This window comes from Rana temporaria, chromosome 4, assembly GCF_905171775.1.
Source record: "Rana temporaria chromosome 4, aRanTem1.1, whole genome shotgun sequence".
Lineage (NCBI taxonomy): Eukaryota > Metazoa > Chordata > Amphibia > Anura > Ranidae > Rana > Rana temporaria.
This window is the reverse complement of record NC_053492.1, coordinates 433,028,693-433,050,059: the sequence shown is the minus strand read 5'-3', so window position 1 is coordinate 433,050,059 and position 21,367 is coordinate 433,028,693. Positions and strand designations below refer to the sequence as shown.

Genomic DNA, 21,367 nt, shown 5'->3' with positions numbered 1-21,367 from the left:
GGCCAGTCCATCACCTTTACCCTCAGCTTCTTTAGCAAGGCAGTAATCGTCTTGGAGGTGTGTTTGGGGTCGTTATCCTATTGAAATACTGCCCAGCAGCCCAGTCTCCGAAGAGTGTGGATCATGCTCTGCTTCAATGAACTGTAGCTCCCGAGTGCCAGCAGCACTTATGCAGCCCCAGACCATGACATTCCCACACCATGCTTGACTGTAGGCAAGCCACACTTTTCTTTGTACTCCTCAATGTCAATGTCCTTTGTAGGCTTACTTGTGCATCATCTTTAGAAGAGGCTTCCTTCTGGGATGACAGCGATGCAGACCAATTTGATGCAGTGTGAGGCATATGGTGAGCACTGACAAGTGGACCCCCCACCTCTTTAGCCTCTGCAGCAATGCTGGCAGCACTCATACGTCTATTTCCCAAAGACAACCTCTGGATATGACGCTGAGCATGTGCACTCAACTTATTTGGTCGACCATGGCAAGGCCTGTTCTGAGTGGAACCTGTCCTGTTATACCGCTGTATGGTCTTGGCCACCTTGCTGCAGCTCAGTTTCAGGGTCTTGGCAATCTTTTTATAGCCTAGACCAGGGGTCTTCAAACTACGGCCCTCCAGTTGTTCAGGAACTTCAATTCCCATCATGCCCTAGTCATGTCTGTGAATGTCAGAGCCGCACTCCAGTAACTTGAAAAAGACATGCCCTTTATTAGGTACAGGAAAAAATGCACTACAGGTATCAGCACACAGTGGGATAAACACTGACACGTTTCGCATTGAGTGTCAATGCTTAATCATCATAGCTATGATTAAGCATTGACACTCAATGCGAAACGCGTCAGTAGTTTATCCCACTGTGTGCTGATACCTGTAATGCATTTTTTCCTGTACCCAATAAAGGGCACGTCTTTTTCAAGTTACTGGAGTGCGGCTGTCCATATCCTTATTGTTTTTGCACATCCTGTGCATTGCCAGCACCCATCTGCTTCTGAGTGGACATCAATTACCATAGTGAGCTCACCTGGAGCGACAGCTCTCTTACCTGTCTGTGAATGTCAGAGTTTTACAATGCCTCATTGGATGTGTAGTTCCGCAACAGCTGGAGGGCCGTAGTTTGAGGATCCCTGGCCTAGACCATCTTTATGTAGCACAACAATTCTTTTTTTTTCAAACCCTCAGAGAGTTCTTTGCCATGAGGTGCCATGTTGAACTTCCAGTGGCCAGTATGAGAGAGCGAGAGCGATAACACCGAATTTAACACACCTACTCCCCATTCACACCCGAGACCTTGTAAAACAAATGAGTCACATGACACCGGCAGGAGGGGGGGTGGCTGATTGCCACCCCCCCCTCCACAGTTTTCACTTAGGGGTGCACTCACTCTTGTTGCCAGCGGTTAAGACATTAATGGCTGTGTGTTGAGTTATTTTGAGGGGACAGCAAGTTGACACTGTTATACAATCTGTACACTCACTACTTTACATTGTAGCAAAGTGTCATTTCTTCAGTGTTGTCACATGAAAAGATAGAATAAAATATTTACAAAAATGTGAGTGGTGTACTTGTGTGAGATACTGTATCTATCTATCTATCTATCTATCTATCTATCTATCTATCTATCTATCTATCTATCTATCTATCTATCTATCTATCTATACACACACACACACCAGGGCCCGGATTCACAAAGCACTTACGCCGACGTATCTCGCCACGTAAGTGTAAATGTGCGCCATCGTATCTATGCGCCGTGCCCACAGAACTAGATACGCCTGAAAATAGGCTTTATCCGGCCAACGTAACTTTCCTACGGCGGCGTATCGTGGGCGTATATTTGCAAATGAGGGATATACGTCGATTCACGAACGTAGTTGCGCCCGGCGCATACTATACGCGGTTTGCGTAAGGCTTACGTCCGTCGTATAGTTAATCCCCATCTATGAGGCGCAACTCATGCAAAGGTATGAACCAGGGAGCAGCCGTCGTATTTTACGTCGTTTACGTAGTAGTACGTGAATAGGGCTGGGCGTAGGTTACGTTCACGTCGTAGGCAGTGATCCGTTGTATCTTAGGGAGTTTCAACGTGATTCTGAGCATGCGCACTGGGTTGCATCCACGGGACGGCGCATGCGCCGTTCATTTTAAGTACTTGTCTGTCACTCGGCCCATCATTAGCATGGGGTCACGCCTCATTAGCATGGCTCACGCCCACTTCCACCTACGCTGGCTTACGCCGAGGAAACTCAGCGTAGATTTGACAGTGAGTGGGAGCGAGTGCTTTGTGAATACTGTGCTTGCCGCTCTGCGCTACGCCGGCGTAGCCTAAAAGGGATACGCTACGCCGGCATAAATATGCGCCAATGTATGTGAATCTGGGCATATATATATATATATATACAGTATATATATATATATATATTTACACACTAAGGCCTAGATTCACGTACGGCCGTTCTACGTTGCGCAGACGTAGCGTATCGTATTTATGCTACACCGCCGCAACTTAGAGGGCCAAGTGCTGTATTCACAAAGCACTTGCGTCCTAAGTTACAGCGGCGTAGCGTAAATGGGCCGGCGTAAGCGCGCGTAATTCAAAGTAGGCTGGTAGGGGGCGTGTTGTATTTAAATGAGGCTTGACCCCATGTAGATGCATGGCCGAACGAACGGCGCATGCGCGCGCATGCTCAGTATCACGTCGTATTTATGCCCAAAGATACGTCGGCTCAATGCCTGTGACGTGAACGTAACTTACGCATAGCCCTATTCGCGTACGACTTACGCAAACGACGTAAAAAGATACGCTTGTTCCGACGTCCATACTTTGCATGGGCTGTGCCACCTAGAGACCAGCTTTATCTTTACGTCGGCGTATGTCTTACGTAAACGGCGTAACTAATTGCGACGGGCGTACGTACGTTCGTGAATCGGCGTATCTTGCTCATTTACATATTCGATGCGGAAATCAAGGAAGCGCCACCTAGCGGCCAGCGTAATTATTGCAACCCAAGATACGACGGCGTAGGAGACTTACGCCGCTCGTATCTTGGCCAAATCTATGCGTAACTGATTCTATGAATCAGGCGCATAGATACGACGGCGGCCATTCGGACTTACGACGGCGTATCTGGAGATACACCGTCGTAAGTCTTTGTGAATCTGGGCCTATATATATATATATATATATATATATATATATATATATATATATATATACACAGTATATGTATAAATATATATAAATACAAAAAATATGTATGGTACAAATTCATATACAGTATATATAACATGTAGAGGAGAACATATTAAACATTATAAACAAACCTGTATGGCGTAGACGATATATGGAGCCAGATTGTCCACTATGAAAGGATGGGGTGTATTCTTGTCCGTCCTGTAGGCTTTATCATTCACATAGATGGAATATTCTGTGACAATGCCATTTGGATTTAAAGGGGGTGTCCAGATGATTTGTACAGCTGTACTGTTGATTGCCACAACCTCTGGAGGGAGCATGCCTTCAGGCACTAGAATTAATGCAAAAACACAGAGTACTCCTGCTGTCTGCGTGAAAGACCTTCTTTAACCAAATCGGATAAGCATTATGAAAAAAAAAAAAAAAAAAGAAAGAAACGAAAGAAAGCGCTCTTTGCTGTTTTGCAATGAAGCAGTCACAGCCAGCGCTGATGTTTAAATTGGCCTATTATGTTCTCAGTAAGAAACTGCGAGAGCTATTGGTAAAAATGTTTTCTATTACACACACTGCGCTGACCTGCTGTAATGTTTGACCAGTGGAATAGTACAACAAGTCAGACCTGACCTAAAGGCTCTACGGTATTGAGAGAGAGGGGAACGGTGCTGTTCTATCACTCTAATGTCCTGCTAATGAGGGAGCAAACTCTATAATTGTACTAGGGACATATGGATGCCCCAATATAAATATAATAACAAACAATACACGAAAAAAAAACCTTAAAAAAAATATATTAATACTCACTCAAAAAAATATTTTAATAAAATTTGCCACATTCTCTCATATAGCTTAAACTCTTTTAAACAATAAAAATAAAGATGCAGCTTTTCGTGCAATACTAACCTTTAATCCCAAGCTGTCCCCCATGATGGATTATGACAGAACCATCTTGAGCATCATCCAGGATCAGCATGCACCTCCTGACTGATAAGCAGGCTCAGGGCCAGATCCACAGACGAAGTACGTCAGCGTATCTACTGATACGCCGGTGTACTTTCAAATTTCCCGCGTTGTATCGTTGTTTTGAATCCTCAAAACAAGATACGACGGCATCTGGGTTAGATCCGACAGGTGTATGTCTTCGTACGCCTTCGGATCTATGATGCAATTCTTTGGCGTCCGCTGGGTGGCGTTCGTGTCGTTTTCCGCGTCGGGTATGCAAATTTGCGATTTACGACGATCCACGAACGTACGTGCGGCCGTCGCATTTTCTAACGTCGTCTGTAGTCGGCTTTTTACGGCGTATAGTTAAAGCTGGTATTTTTCGGCGTATAGCTAGATTTGCCATGTTAAGTATGGCCATCGTTCCCGCGTCGAAATTTGAATTTTTTTTTTTTTGCGTAAGTCGTCCGTGAATAGGGATGGAGGTAACTCACGTCTAAGTTAAAAAAATGATGTCCTAGCGATGTCATTTAGCGCAATGCACGTCGGGAAATTTCGGGACGACGCATGCACAGTTCATTCGGCGCGGGGACGCGCTTCATTTAAATGAAACCCCCAACCCGCCCAATTTGAAATCCGCCGCCAGAAATACACTACACCGCCGTAACTTACGGCGCAAACTCGCTGAGGATTCAAATATACGCCAGGTAAGGTACGGCGGCGTAGTGTATTTCTGATACGCTGCGCCGATCTACATGTATGTGGATCTGGCCCTCAGAGATGACACAGACCTATAAATCCTGGTGCTTGTAGTTCTTGGCTGTGTTCACCAACATGTGACACAGATGAGCCACTACTGCCAACACTGTATCCTGTCCTAGGCCAACAAGGCCCAGGCCTAGGGCAGCACTTTGCAGGTGGGCAGCACGGAAAGAGTCCCCGCCGGCTTGCGCTACACTGTTAATGTGCTTCTAATTTTAACTGTCCTATCATCCTGGACCACAAACCTTCCTCACTGTGCTATATGTTTTCTGTTGCACCATTGGCATGGTTATATCTTCTTAATCCTCTCCATAAAATTATCAGAAATTTGTGCTTAGAGTAGAACTATAAGCAACACTTTTTCATTTTGGATAGAGTAAGGGAGAGTTATAGCCTCTGTCAGTTTATTTTTTACCATCTTTGTCCCATTGCAGAGATTTCCCTTTACTTCCTGCCCCATAGCCAAACAGGAAGTGAGAGTAAATCTATGCAAATTAAGGGACTCCGTTGCCCCCCCTCCCAGGCCCTCAGAACTAGTGTCCCCACTCGAAATTTTCAGGGCAGGTCTTAAACAGCAAGGGGTGTGGCCTTGACAGGAAGGCGTTTGTCTTATTTAAATTAGGGGGTGCACACCACTGCCTACTGCGTCCTCTAACTAGCTACAAAGTTACACTGTTTCAGTTTGACCACTGACATACCTCCCAACTTTCTGAGATGGGAATGAGGCACACCTATCAGCAAAAGCATGCAGGCATAGGACACACCCATTTGCCACACCCACTTAAAGGAGAGTTGTACAAAAAAACAAGATTGGTTGAACCCACAAGTGCTTGTTTTACCACTGCTATTCCTTTATATTGGTTTTTGGAATTTACAAATGCAGCAGTTTAGATATCAGATGAAAGGTTTAGTGCTGGAAAACACTTTTTGATAGATAAAAACTGCATTTTATATACAACTCCATAGATCAGACCAAAATGAGGGACAAATGAGGAGGAATAAGGGACAGAGGTACATTGCTCGAAATCAGGGACAGTTGGGAGCTATGCACTGAGGTAGAGGAGACAGAGGAAATGTTTCTTCATGTCTGCAACAGACTGATGACATCATCTAAGCAAAGTCCCTGACTGGAGCTTAAAGTGGATGTAAACCCAAAACATTTTTTTTTTTGATGTCACAATGTAAAGTATAAGATTCCCTATCATCTGTGCCCAGTCTTGCCACACAGAGTTAATCCAGCGCTGAGCAATCCTCTTTTAATGTTCAGTGAAAATTAACAGAATTCCAGATAAAAACATGCCAAATTATAAAGCCGTTTCTCTGTTCTTGCTTTGTGTTACAGGTTATTTACATATCTAGAGCTTGGACATGTTTATCATATGTTATGTTATGTTTATCATAATATGAGGTGATCCAAAGTTCATTGTATATTACCAGGATATGTAAATAACCTGTAAAACAAAGCAAGAACAGAGAAACGGACTTTATAATTTGGCAAGTTTTTATCTGGAATTCTGTTAATTTTCACTGAACATTAAAAGAGGATTGCTCAGCGCTGGATTAACTCTGTGTGGCAAGACTGGGCACATATGATAGGGAATCTTATACTCTACATTGTGACATCAAAAACAAAAACAACATTTTTTGGGTTTACATCCACTTTAAAGATGGCTTTTTAATGAGAAAAGATTGACTTAAAAATATGATACTGTATTGTACAGTATATAGTGACATGAGGAATGTATTTGTGAAAACTTGTAAAGTAACAAAAAGCAGTGGTATAACAAAAACCACAGCAGTACACAAGGCTGTTATGGGGCCTGAGGGTAGAAAGGGGGCTCATTAGGAATTTTAAACACAGAAAATCCATGTGCATATGAAGATAGCACAAATCTAATACTGCAGCATTAGGAATTCCAGGAGTTGCTGTTGACATTGACCCTGTATCCCCTGTGACATTTTCAATAAGACACCAGAATCTAGTGTCATCCTGGCCAGCACTAAAATTAACCCCGCATGCCTAAGGCAGTCTTCCTCAGGCTGCAAAATATCGTATTGTGTTATATTTTTGGGGGATATTTATTATAGCAAAAAGTAAAAAATATTATTTTTTTTCAAAATTGGCGCTATATTTTTGTTTATAGCGCAAAAAATAAAAAACGCAGAGGTGATCAAATACCACCAAAATAAAGCTCTATTTGTGGGAAAAAAAGGACACCAATTTTATTTGGGAGCCACGTCGCATGACCGCGCAATTGTCAGTTAAAGCGACGCAGTGCCGAATCGCAAAAAAGTGGCCCGGGCATTGACCATTGACCAGCAAAATGGTCCGGGGCTGAAGTGGTTAATGAATTGTAAATCAATTTAATGATATGGATTGGCATAAGGTCATTATATGGTATTAATTATGTTTGTTTTTCATATATTATTGTGTGGGTGCCTTTAAAGTCCGTTGAGTCTAATTGTTGTCCTTTCCACTATCCAAAATTAAAGATTTTTTTATTTTTTTTGCCTTGAGTTACACTTTAAGACATCGGCTTTTTAACGTACATCAATTCAATGACATGGATTGTTAAAGGGTTATTACGTTATATCAATTTAAAGACACTAGCATCACTTTATATTTACTATTTATACTCTTGTTATTGTGTATAGTTATCACTTTATTTGCATTGCTATTGATTTTTAGGGTTAATGATAATTAGAGTAATAATGCTGTTAATATATACCGTATTTTAAAGCTATTGTGATGGTCATTATTATTATTATTATTATTGCTACTACAATTCTTGTTCAATTCTTCTTTGTCTAAATTTTGCTACGGTGCCTCATGATTTATATTTGTGCCCCTGACTAAAAGGTCCGCTTTAATGTGAAACAAATGCCCCTTTTATTTTTAACTACAGTTGCTCTTTAAAAACACATATAGCAATATTTCACTGATCATATAAGATAGAATAAAACATTTTTTTTAATTTGCCTGTACTTCCACTATAACCAGCAGTTCCTTTATTGATAAAGTTCAGCCCAATTGAAATTAAGTTTGCATGGGTAATAGCTCCATCTTTATAATGGCGGAGTGGAATTGCGTTTGACCTAAAGAACATTATAGAGATCACCCTGTAAATTACATCAAGCAATAGCGTGGCATTATCGTTAGGTAAATGATCTAGAATGTTGATTATCACACAGTAGTTAATATCACCATCTAATTTAGAAATAAAATTTCCCTTGCCTTAACTACACCGTTATTCAGGGATGGCGGGAATAGCTATGCAAAAATATTGCCCCATCTTGTCACTGGGTAATATATTATTTCTTTTTTTTCTTTTTTAATAAACAAAAAAAAAAAAGAAGGTGGTAACCTTTAGTATCAAGGTGGAAATGAAAGGCCTTCCTTTAAGAGGATTTTAATGACCTGGAACACTTGCTTGGGAGGTAATGATATGATAGTGTTTATAATGAGTTTTTATAAAGTCAAAAAATGAGATAGACTTTGCAATATGTGTTTAGATTTAAAGGGGCGGTAAAAATAAATTACAGTGGGAGATAAGCAAATTGACCTGAGTGCCCAATATCTTCAATAATTGACAATATCGCTGGTAGAACCAATTTCAACCTTTAAGGCATATATTCAAATATGGATTAAAAATTAGACTGGGTGTAGAAGTCTCCAGCAATACCCTTTGTGGAGGTTAAAACCCCTGGTTTCTAAGGATATATTTTATGGGAAACATATAGAACAACACTGAGGTTTAATTACTAAAACTGGAGAGTGCAAAATCTGGTTAATTTGTGCATGGCAGCCAATCAGCTTCTAACTTCAGCATGTTTTTTTTTTTTTTAAAGTGTATTTTGTGCGTGTACTCGAGAGAGGAGCCGGACTGTAGGAGTTGGGAGTAGGCAGGCCTCCCCAAGAGGCAATCTGCCACCTTTCTCCATGCCCCGGGTGACAATGGTGGGTGTGTGAGGGGGTCCTCCCACACAGCCCGCCCTACCTGCTCCGCTTTGAAGCAGAGGGACTCCAGAGGGACTCCCTATAAGGGAGTGAGAGGATCTACCCCGCTCAACCAGCCCTGTTAGTCCTTCACCTCTCTTTTTAGAGACCGCGTGGTCAACGTGCGTGCGTGCGTTGGGTTAACGTGCGTGCATGTTAACCCAATTTTGAGTGCATGTGTGGTGGTTTTTGTGGGAGGGGGTACTAAACACAGGCTTACCTCGCATAGCACACCCACCGGGAGCCGGGCTGAGACCACCAAACTCAATTCACATGTAGCCGAGACCGGGAACCGAACCCCTAGCTGCAGAGGTGAATGGCTTGTCAGCGCAGTGCCAATCGCGTTGAGCCACCGCAGCTCAACTTCAGCATGTTCTATTAAAGTGTTACTACAGTAAACACACAACAGTAAAATCAGTCTGTATATGCGGTAAAACATGCTTGTTATACTCTCTGTGGAACCTAAGGGGATAATCCTCTGCATTGTGCAAAAAAGGCTGACCCGCCCCTTCTTCCACGGTCCCCAAACCATCTCCTGATAGAACACAGCCTAGGGGACAAGCTGCACGTGCTCAATTTGGTGTGCATTTTTTTTCTTGGAGAATGCATGTGATCAGCACAGGGTCAATCAGCACTGTCCAGACTGAACGTCAGGGGCCCTGCAGCCTCATAGGACAGCAAGAGAAGAATGAAAACTCCTCCTACAAGCTTTAACCAGACACTGATAGAAGTAAGAAGACTGCTGTATACTGCTGATGAAAAAAGGTATTTAGCAGTTTATATTTATTAACTTTTGCATTTCCGTGTTCTGTGTACTGTGGGGGACCAGATATAGTGAATGCCGGGTCCTGAGTTTAAGTTTTGAAGCTGGGAACTATGCAGAGCTGATGTTGCCCTCTCCAGTATTAGTAAATCAACCACACCATGTCGGGATTTCGTAGAACCTGGACTCTATGGACTAAAGTCTACGTGCCTTCAACTTTTCACATGGACCCATGAATGATCTAACTGTTAATTTTGCTGAGATGACTCTCTTCTGAAGTGGCTATTTTTCCAGTGCAATCCTGTAGAGCTTTCCCTACTCCATGGTCTTATTTTACCCAACTGGACACCTTTCAAATGCCGTCCCTTCCCTATTTATTCCTGTCAGTGTCCCCACTAGGACAATGCCCCATCAATTTCTGTTCCAGTGATTATCTGTTGCCGGGGTAGAAAGTTTGGAGACAATGGTGAAAAGCCAACAGGCATACAAACTCTTCCTTACTTTACAGACAAAATATGATTTTACTGCTGTTTGTGTTTCATGGTCAGGGGAGAAGTCTTACAAAAATGGCCCTGCAGTAGTGTCAATGGGCCAAATTCATAAATAATCGCGGCGGCGTAACGTATCGTCTTTAAGTTACACCGCCACAAGTTTTCAGCGCAAGTGCCTGATTCACCAAGCACTTGCGTGTAAACTTACGGCGGTGTAGCGTAAAGCCGTCCGGCGCAAGCCCGCCTAATTCAAATGGGGCGTTCTGCGCATGCTCCGTGTGAAAATTTCCCGCCGTGCTTTACACAAAATGACGTCGCCCGGACGTAATGTTTTGAACGGCGACGTGCGTTACGTCGTTTCGTATTCCCGGACCTCTTACGAAAAAAAAAATAAAAAATTGAAATTCGACGCGGGAACAACGGCCATACTTTAACATGGCTGGTCTAAATGTAAGCCATGAAAAAGCAGGCTTATCTTTGCAACGGGAAAAACCGTCTAGCGACGACGTAACGAACGCCCGTACCTTCGTGGATCGCCGTTAAAGCTAATTTGCATACCCGACGCTGGAAAACGACGCGAACTCCACCCAGCGGCGGCCGAAGTATTGCATCCTAAGATCCGAAGGCGTACGAAGGCGTACGCCTGTCGAATCTTAGCCAAATGCCATCGTATCTTGTTTGTGAATTACAAATAAAGATACGATGCGGCAAATTTAAAAGTACGCCGGAGTATCAGCAGATACTCCGGCGTACTTCTTCTGTGAATCTGGCCCAATAGGTTTAAAATAAAGCAGAACTTCACCCAAAGGGGGAAATTCCACTCCCCCCCAAATGTAGCACAGGGGGGGTAATGAGTACCTGGTTTTGGAAAATACCTACTTCCACTACTGCCAGAATCACTGTGGTGAGTGCAAGTTGATTCCCCCTTCACCTGCAGCCTTCTGGGACACATTACAAGTCAAAGAAGACTGCGGGACCATTCACAAAGCACAAAGAGACTCACGCATGCACAGTGGGAAACAGGCTGTGAGGCCGCAAGGTTTCCCTTAGTTAAAGACCCAAAGCCAATTAAAGTATCGGCTGAAGTATCAGCGCTGGATCCCTGGATTTTTTGAGAAAACTAAAGCCCCTCTTAAGGAAAAAACATTGTGATGTGGCCATGATTTTTGTTTGCTCATAATCATGGGTAAGTGGTAGATCCCATATTGGGCCTGCAGATTTAGTTTTCATTCACACTGGCACTGCGAAACATGCTTTTACTCACATTTGGAGAACATTTCTAAATGCATCAGTCTCCGCTGAGTGAATGAAGGAAACATTCCAATAGACACACTCCTATACCTTGTGGACAGCCTTCCCAGAAGAGCTGAAACTGTTATAGCTGCAAAGGATGGGCCAACTCAATATTGAACCCTACAGACTAAGACTGGGATGCCCTTAAAGTTCATGTGTGTGTAAAGGCAGGCATCCCAATACTTTTGGTAAAATAGTGTACATATAGATATAGGGGTAGATCCACAAAATAATTACGCCGGCGTATCTCTTGATACGCCGCGTAATTTTAAATTTTGCGCATCGTATCTTTGTTTTGTATCCACAAAACAAGATACAACGGCATCTCGGATGGATCCAACAGGCATACGTCTTAGTACGCCGTCGGATCTAAGATGCAATTTTTCAGCGGCCGCTAGGTGGCGTTCCCGTTGAATTTCCGCGTAGAGTATGCAAATTAGCGTTTTACGTTGTTTGCGTTCGGCTTTTTCCGGCGTATAGTTAAAGCTACTGTTATGAGGCGTACTCAATGTTAAGTATGGCCGTCGTTCCCGGGTAGAAATTTGAAATGTTTACGTTGTTTGCGTAAGTCGTTCGCGAATAGGGATTTGCGTAGAATGACATCACCGTCGGAAGCATTGCGTTGTTCCGGGTTCATTTCGAGCATGCGCACTGGGATACCCCCACGGACGGCGCATGCGCAGGAAAAAAAAACGTTGTTTACGTCGGGTCACGACGTATTTGCATAAAACACGCCCCCATAACAGAGATTTGAATGCCGCACCATTACGCCGCCAAAGATACACTACGCCGACGTAACTTACGGCGCGGATTTTGTGCGCCGCTGTACGTGGATCTACCCCCATGTATATGAAATACTATATTTTATATATCTACATATAGATATCTACAGCTATCTATATTTAGATCTATCTATAGATAGATAGATAGATATATCTATATATCTATATATATATCTATATCTATATCTATATATATATATATAGAGAGAGAGAGATATCTAGATATACTGTATGATATGTCTATATATAGATATAAATATATATATATATATATATATATATATATATATATATATATATATATATATATATATATATATATATATATATATATATATATACACACATATACAGTATATATATCTATATAGATATATATGTAAATTATATGTAAAACTGTTTATACATACTGTATATTCATCCATATCTATCTATCTATATATATATATATATATATATATATACACACACATATGTACAGTATCATGAAATTAAAAAGAATGAGTGAAAAGCTTTGGAATTTTTCTTGCACCTCTCTATAAACAGGCCTCAGCATGACACGGGAGAGCGAGTTCAGATAAGGCTAATATTCCCGATTATAGCGGTATGCTCTTGTCTCTGTGGGCCTCTTATTGATCTTCCTTCTCAAGTCAACGATACATTTTAGACCATTTAAACCTTTTTTCCCCTCTCTCTCATTTAATGAAAAGGCATTTTAAAAATCCAAGGCTGACTGATTTCAACCTTGCAAAATCAATCCATTTAGTTCTCAGAGCTGGTAAAGTGGTTGTCGGTACGAACCTCCGTCCGGGGTTGTCACGTGCACCCAGACGCTGCTTATACTATGGAGTCCATTGGAGACTTCCAGATAGAGCTGATGCTTAGTGTGCGGGTACAGGCCGCCAATTACCACGTTCTTCACATCTGCCGGGAACGTTAGCGTCTTGTTATACCTGGGCGAGCTCAGTATCAGTGTGTAATGATCGACATCACCTTGTAAATCTTGTACAGCTGGAAGGAAAGAGAATGTACTTCTTATAACAAACCTTCAGAAACACATCAATTGGTTACAGTAATCACTATCTAGGTTGTTTCCATCCATTTATTATATAAATACATATAGGTAGATTCACAAAGAGTTAGGCCAGCTTATCAGTAGATAAGTCGACCTAACTCAGAATCTACGCCGACCTAAGTTTAAGCGTATGCTCAAACAGAGATACGCTTAAACATATCTAAGATACGACGGCTTGCGCCGTCCTATCTTAGATTGCAATATTTTGGATGGCCACTAGGTGGCGCTTCCATTGCGGTCGGCGTAGAATATGTAAATGAGGGGATACGCCAATTCACAAACGTACGCCAGGCCGACGCAGTACTTTTACGCAGTTTACGTAAGAGATAGACCGCGTAAAGTTAGAGCTAGGCTCTAGTGGAATAGTAATGTCAAGTATGGCCGCCGTTCCTGCCGCGAAATTCAAAATTTTTACGTCGTTTGCGTAAGTCGTCCATGAATCGGGATTTACGTTGTTTACGTCCACGTCAAAATCAATAGGCCCGTACGGCGTACTTAGCCGCAATGCGCAATGGGAAATGTAGGCGCCCGGCGCATGGGCAGTAGCCAAGAAACGTCAAAAACGTGAGGTCAAGCCTCATTTCCATTAAGCACGCCCCCCTCCAACCCATTTGAATTAGGCGCCCTTACGCCCGCCGCGTTTACACTACGCCGCCCTAAGTAAGGAGGTAAGTGCCTTCAGAATCATGTATTTGCCTCTCTTACTTAAGGCGGCGTAGTGTAAACACGCTAGGCTACGCCGCCGCAAATTAGCGCGCCCCTACCTGAATCTACCCATTTATCCTGAGACTACAATTTTCATAGGCAACAATTATTTTCCCTGGGGAATCTCAAATCTGCCTCCTGACAAAAGACGACATTCTGCCTAACCCCTCCGGTCATGTGCTGTATACCCATCTAACACATGCGGATTGCATACGTGTCACTAAGATTCTTATGCCCCGTACACACGATCGGAAATTCCGACATAAAACCGTGGATCTTTTTTCAGACGGAATTTTGTCTCAAACTTAATTTGCATACACACGGTTACACAAAATTCCGACCGTCAAGAACGCGATGACGTACAACACTACAACGAGCCGAGAAAAATTAAGTCCAATGATTCCGAGCATGCGTCGACTTAAATTCCGAGCAATGCGTGTTTTTTTGTGCGTCTGAATTGCATACAGACGATCGGAATTTCCGACAAGAACTTTTCCGCTGGAAAATTTAAGAACCAGCTCTTAAATTTTTGCTGTCGGAAAACCAGTGTGGACCGGATTCAGATAGAGATACGACGGCGTATCTCCTGATACGCGTCGTATCTCTGAGTTCCGTCCGTCGTATCTATGCGACTGATTCATAGAATCAGGTTCCGCATAGATCTCCCTAAGATCCGACAGGTGTAAGTGACTTACACCGTCGGATCTTAGGCTGCAATTCCAGGCCGGCCGCTAGGTGGCGTTTCATTTTTTACACGCAACGAATATGCAAATGAGGATTTCTGCCAATTCAGAAACGAACGCCCGCCCGGCGCTTTTTTTTTTTCCGGCGGATAGTTACCCCTGCTATATGCGGCGTATCCTATGTTAAGTATGGCCGTCGTTCTCGGGTCGAATTTTGAATTTTTTACGTTGTTTGCGTAAGTTGTTCGCGAATACGGATGGCCATCATTTGGAGCAATGCACGCTGGGAAATTTAGCCGACAGCGCATGCGCAGTTCGATTGGTACGGGGACGCGCCTGATTTAAATGTTACACACCCCCTAGCCGCGGAATTTGAATTCCGCCGGGGGATTTACGATCCGCCGGCGCAACTTTAGAGGCAAGTGCTTTCTGAATAAAGCACTTGCCTCAAAAACTTGCGCCGGCGGATCGTAAATCAGATAGGTTACGCGGATCTAAAGATCCGCTAACCTATCTGAATCTAGCCCAAAAAGTCTGATGGGGCCTACACACGGTCGGAATCTCCGACCAAAAACTCACATTGAACTTTTCTTGTCGGAATTTCCGATCGTCTGTACGGGGCATTAGAGGTCTATTTATAATAAAAAAAATCTCTAATGCCCCGTACACACGATCGGATTTTCCATCAGAAAAACCTTGGATGGTTTTGCCGATGGAATTCTGCTAAAGCTAGGCTTGCATACACACAGTTACACAAAAGTTATCTGAACTTTCGACCATCAAGAATTCGGTGACGTGCAACACTTACGACGAGACGAGAAAAATTAAGTTCAATGATTCCGAGCATGCGTCAAATTGATTCAGAGCATGCTAGGTTTTTGGTGCGTCGGAATTGCATACAGACGATCGGAATTTCCGAGCTGAACTTTTCTTGTCGGAAATTTTGAGAACCAGCTCTAAATAAATTTGTTGGCGGAAATTCCAACAGAAAAAGTCAGATGGGGCCTACACACGGTCGGAATTTCCGTTCAAAAGCTCACATCGAACTTTTCTTGGCGGAAATTCTGACCGTGTGTACAGAATGATGTGAAATTTCAACTTTTGTGTAGAGATTATTGGACAAATAAAAGTTAGTTCTTTCCAGATCCAATATCTAAAATATGAGTGTTGGGTGATTGTGTTAGGCCCCGTACACACGACCGAGTTTCTCGGCAGAATTCAGCCAGAAACCCGATCGGAGCTGGATTCTGGCGAGAAACTCGGTTGTGTGTACACTTTTCAGCGAGGAAGCCTGACGAGGAACTCGTCGGGCCAAATAGAGAACATGTTCTCTATTTCCTCGTTGTTCAATGAGGAAAGTCGGCCCGCCGAGATCCTCGGCGGCTTCAACACTGAACTCGACGAGGAACTCAATGTGTTTGGCACGTCGAGTTCCTCGGACGTGTGTACAGGGCCTGACATGTAGACATGTGCAGAACGAAGAAATGTGTTTTATTTCGGATCGATTGGTTAAGTTACTAATTTTGTTTTGTTGCATTCGTAACAAAACGTGTTTAATTTAGTTTCATGTATTGGTCTTCGACCAGATTCAATTTTTTTCCAGTGGATTTGAATTATTTGAATCAAATTGGAATAGAAAATATTGAATTCATTGTGAAGAATAGCTGGTTCTATTCTAATCGAAGTTGGAATTTTCGGAAGACAGCTATATTCTTTCTATTGTATTTTTTTCAATTATTTTCTATTTTATTTCTATTCTATTCTTTTCAAATATTTATTATATTCAATTGTTTTATTCTATTGTGTTCTATCCAAAATTCAAATCTCAGAAGACGACTATTTTCTTTCTATTTGAACCCTTTCATGCCTATTTCTGACATTTATTTCTCACAAGTTAAAATCCATGGGGCAGATCCACGTACCTTTGCGCCGGGCGCAGCGGATTTAAGATACACCTGCCGCCGTAACTTATTTATTTTATTTCAAATCCCGTGCCGAACGTACTGCGCATGCGCCGTCCGGAAAATATCCCAGGGTGCATTGCTCCAAATGACGTCGCAAGGACGTCATTGGTTTTGACGTGAACGTAAATGGTGTCCAGCCCCATTCACGGACGACTTACGCAAACTACGTAAATTTAAAAATTTCGACGCGGGAACGACCGCCATACTTAACATTGGTTGCCCCTCATATAGCAGGGGCAACTTTACGCGGCGCAAATCTAACGTAAACGTCGTAAATTCACTGCGTCGACCGCGCGTACGTTCGGGAATTCGCGTATTTTGCTAATTTGCATACTCAACGGGGAAAACGACGGAGGCGACACCTAGCGGCAAAAAAAAAAATTGCATTTAAGATCCGACAGCGTAAGAGCCTTACGCCTGTCGGATCTAATGGATATCTATGCGTAACTGATTCTAAGAATCAGTCGCATAGATACGACGGCCCAGATTAGGACTTACGACGGCGTACCGTGCGTTGCGCCGTCGTAAGCCCTTTGAGAATCTGGGCCTGAATGTTCATTGTGCACGCTAAAATAGGAGGCCTTAAACATCAGATAAGATCAGATAGGTCTAGTGATAGTGATCACTATTCTCATTTGGGCTGGTGATGTAGGTGTATCATTTCCATTTATCCTTGTTCTTGTTTTTTTGCTTTAATAAATTACCCCCAGTACTCACACGGATACATACACACATACATACGTATGAACACTTACTGGGTTGGCTCCATGATGCTTCTATGGCGGTATGGTTAACAGCCTGAGTGGTAAAATGACTTCCCCTTATAGGAGGACCAGGAAGGGTCATCCCAATTACGTCAGATCCGAACGCATATCCTACCACATTATGTACAATAAGCCTGTATTCATAAGACGTGTACCTAAAAATTCAGAAAAGATTGCATTCAGAATAGGTTTACCCTAAGCACAAATGGACACTAAAGGATAGTTTGCATATAATGTAAAGTTGACAACATTTTAAAATAACTTACGGTACATGTTGCGCTTTGCTTTCAAAAGGGTAAACCTGCTTTGCCTTAAGATCAAACACACTTCAATAGAACCTGTTGTGTCCAAAAAAAAAAAAAAATGCACCGCAACACAAGGCATTGTACTGTTCTATTAACGTCAATGGGATTTTGCTGAACTAGATTTAAAATTGTTTCCAATGCATGTCAAACGCAGAAGAACAATGCCCACTGGCATGAGCGTTTTTTGACCTGGAACAACTAATTTAGGACTGACTTCACCATTTCTAAACAGTTTAAAACAGTGGATGCTTAACCACTTTTGCTCCGAAAGGTTTACCCCCTTCATGACCAGGCTATTTTTTGCGATACGGCACTGTGTTACTTTAACTGACAATTGTGAGGTTGTGTGACGCTGTACCCAAATAAAATGTATCCCCTTTCTTTCCCACAAATAAAGCTTTCTTCTGGTGGTATTTGATCACCACTGTTTTTTTCTTTTTGCACTGTAAATTTACTTGTGCTAGGTGGTAACTAGCCTGGATAATTTGATCAACTGGTTATTCTCCTAAGCTTAAATTTAATTGTAGTCGCTCTCTTCTGTTAATAGGTGGCACTGTTGTCTTTGGCATTAGGATGATAGATTACAGTGAATTCAGGTTATGAGTAGATATGTTGTCTAAGCCAATCAGCAGGAGCTTTGTTTGGCCGCTGAGCATGCTTGTATAGTCTATTTATTTGGAAGGAGTCAGGTGATCGGGGGTTCTTTCCACCTGGGCTGCGGCCTGGGTGGGTGCGTGTGGAGCAGCAGCAGAGGTGTAGGCCTGAAGCTTGGGGCCTAGCCACGTGTGCAGAGGCTCAGCCCGAGGGGATCCTGATCGTTGCCAGGAGGCATAGGAGAAGAAGTTGCCAGAGGGTCAACCACTGTTGTTGCCGGAGGCAGGTGTCAAAGGGATGGAGTTCTGAAGGAGTACCAGAGCAGACAGTTCACTAGCCGGGGACGGTAAAGTAAGTGGGAAAGCTTCAGTAGAGACTCATCCAGGAGTACAGCAGGTAGCTGTGAGTAGAGTTTGAAGATGAGTACAGCGGGTGGCTGTGAGTCAAGCCTGAGGGATCCAGTGGGTAGCTGAGAGTCCAAAGAACCCAGCGGGTAGCATGGGTGAAGCTTGAAGAATACAGCGGGTAGCTGTGAGTGAAGCTTCAGAAGTCCAGCAAGTAGCTGGGAGCTAAGCTTGAGGATCTACAGTGGGATACTGTGAGTTGAGCTTGAAGATCTACAGTAGGATACTGCGAGTGAAGTTGTTGCCATAGGAGACAGCAGTTGCTACAAGATACAGATTGCTGCATTCAGCTTAAAGCCTGTTATCGGTATTGCTGTCTGCCTAGTTCTATTTTTGTCTGTAGAGTCTGCCAAGTTGCTATTGCATTTGCCTAAGAGGGTGTCCTGTTCCCTAACCCTGTTCCTGTTAAGAGAAATAAAAACTAAATTGTTTCTTTTTTAAAAGAGATTGGCACCCATCTTTCCATCTTGCACTACACCCACCATGCTTAGAATGTCGGCTCTCCCTGACTCTGGGGGTCACCACTAGGCTTGACTAGGCACCACAAAGGTCTGACAAAAAAAAAAAAAAATATATATATATATATATATATTTACTTTCTGCTAAAAAAAACACATCCAATAAAAAAATGTAAAAAAATCTAATTTATTCATAATTTTAGGCCAATATGTATTCTGCTACATCTTGTTTGTAAAAAAAAAAAAAGTTATAGCGTCTACAAACTATGGGATCTCTTTATGGAATTTGTATTAATTTATTTTACCTGTAATGGCTGTGATCAGCAACTTATAGTGGTACTGTGACATTGCAGCGGAAACTAAGTGACACTTGAGTGACACACCTAGGGTGTGCTTGCCAATTGTGCTGGGGGGGGTGCTTTAACTGTGGGAAGACAGAGATCCATGGGCCAGATTCACAGAGATCCGCGGCAGCGGCGTAACGTATCATATTTACGTTACACCGCCGCAAGTTTTCAGTGCAAGTGCCTGATTCACCAAGCACTTGCGTGTAAACTTACGGCGGTGTAACGTAAAGCCGTCCGGCGCAAGCCCGCCTAATTCAAATGGGGCGTGTACCATTTAAATTAGGCGCGTTCCCGCGCCGAACGTTCTGCGCATGCTCCGTTAGGAAATTTCCCGCCATGCTTTGCGCGAAATTACGGCGCCCCGATGTGTTTTTTGAACGGCGACGTGCGTAAAGTACTTTCGTATTCCCGGACGTCTTACGCAAAAAAAAAAATTGAAATTCGACGCGGGAACGACGGCCATACTTTAACATGGCTGGTCTAAATGTAAGCCATGAAAAAGCAGGCTTATGTTTGCGACGGGAAAAACTGACTAGCGACGACATAACGAACGCGAGTACCTTCGTGGATCGCCGTAAAAGCTTATTTGCATACCCAACGCTGGAAAACAACGCAAACTCCACCCAGCGGCGGCCGAAGTATTGCATCCTAAGATCCGAAGGCATACGAAGGCGTACGCCTGTCGGATCTTAGCCAAATGCCGTCGTATCTTGTTTGTGAATTACAAATTAAGATACGACGCGGCAAATTTGAATGTACGCCGGAGTATCGGCAGATACTCCGGCGTACTTAGTCTGTGAATCTGGCCCCATGTTCTTGCTTAGCAGAAACACATAATCTGTGTCTTGCCTACTAACAGAACAGCGATCTGCCTTGTTTACATAGGCAGACTGCCGTTCTGCCTCTATCGGGAATGATTGGCGAGTCCCGGCGGAAGTGCAGAATCACCTACCTGTACGTGATTATGCCCAGAGGATCCTCCGCCCCACAGTAAATGTATGTGGGGCAGTCGGCAACAGTTTAAAGGCATGTTTGTAAGTGCTGTCCATGGTGCTGATCCTGTGTTCACAGGCTCAGCACTAGGAGGGTTTATATATACCGTATATATATATATATATATATATATATATATATATATATACATACATACATACATACATACATACACAGAGCTTTTTTTCTCAGAAAATAGGTGCAGGAACTCTACCATGACCCGTTCAGATTTCACAAACAGTAGAAGGGTTTTAAAGAGGCATTAAATTCCAGAATTGCATTACATACAGAGTGCAGAGTTCAGGGGGTTACAAAGCTGTCTTGAGTTCCCCCAAGTTCCCCCTGAAAAAAAGTCCTGTACATACATACATACATATATATTTATTGCAGCAAAAAAAAAAATATGACTACTGACCTCAAATTAATCACAAATAAATAAATAACAATGTTAAATAAAAAAGCAAAGATGTTGATTGCTCAAAAGCAATCTCAATTAAAGTGCAGTTATTTCGCTTTCCTTATGCCTTGTACACATGATCGGTTTTCCCCCTACACAGAGCTTTAGTCGGGAATCCCCGGCCGTGTGTATGCTCCACCCCAGGTTTTCCCCATAGGTAAACTGGCAGCTTAAAAACCGTCGGGAATCCCAGCAGGAAAAAAGAGAACATGTTGGGAAAACTGCGATGGAGCATACACATGGCTGGTTTTCCCGGCCAAAAGCTGTCATGGCAGTTTTCCTGATGGGAAAACCGGTCGTGTGTATGAGACATTACCCTTCCCTACAGCAGCTTCCAAAACGGTGACAATACAACGGCTTCCTTTATTATTAAGGGGGGTTGGCTTATAGAAAGCCCCCA

The 21,367-nt window shown here is 42.9% G+C and overlaps 1 protein-coding gene across 1 annotated transcript in view; it reads right to left on the bottom strand.

The window, feature by feature from the left end:
* The window catches only part of USH2A (usherin), a 1,018,338-nt gene that overhangs the window by 348,680 nt on the left and 648,291 nt on the right, over positions 1 to 21,367 (bottom strand). Inside the window, exons 44-46 of the mRNA XM_040347840.1 lie at positions 17,401 to 17,564; positions 13,020 to 13,229; positions 3,320 to 3,522 (exon numbers count right to left, since the gene is read on the bottom strand). Of these exons, the coding sequence (XP_040203774.1) occupies positions 3,320 to 3,522; positions 13,020 to 13,229; positions 17,401 to 17,564 (577 nt within the window). The remainder of the gene's footprint in view (positions 1 to 3,319; positions 3,523 to 13,019; positions 13,230 to 17,400; positions 17,565 to 21,367) is intronic.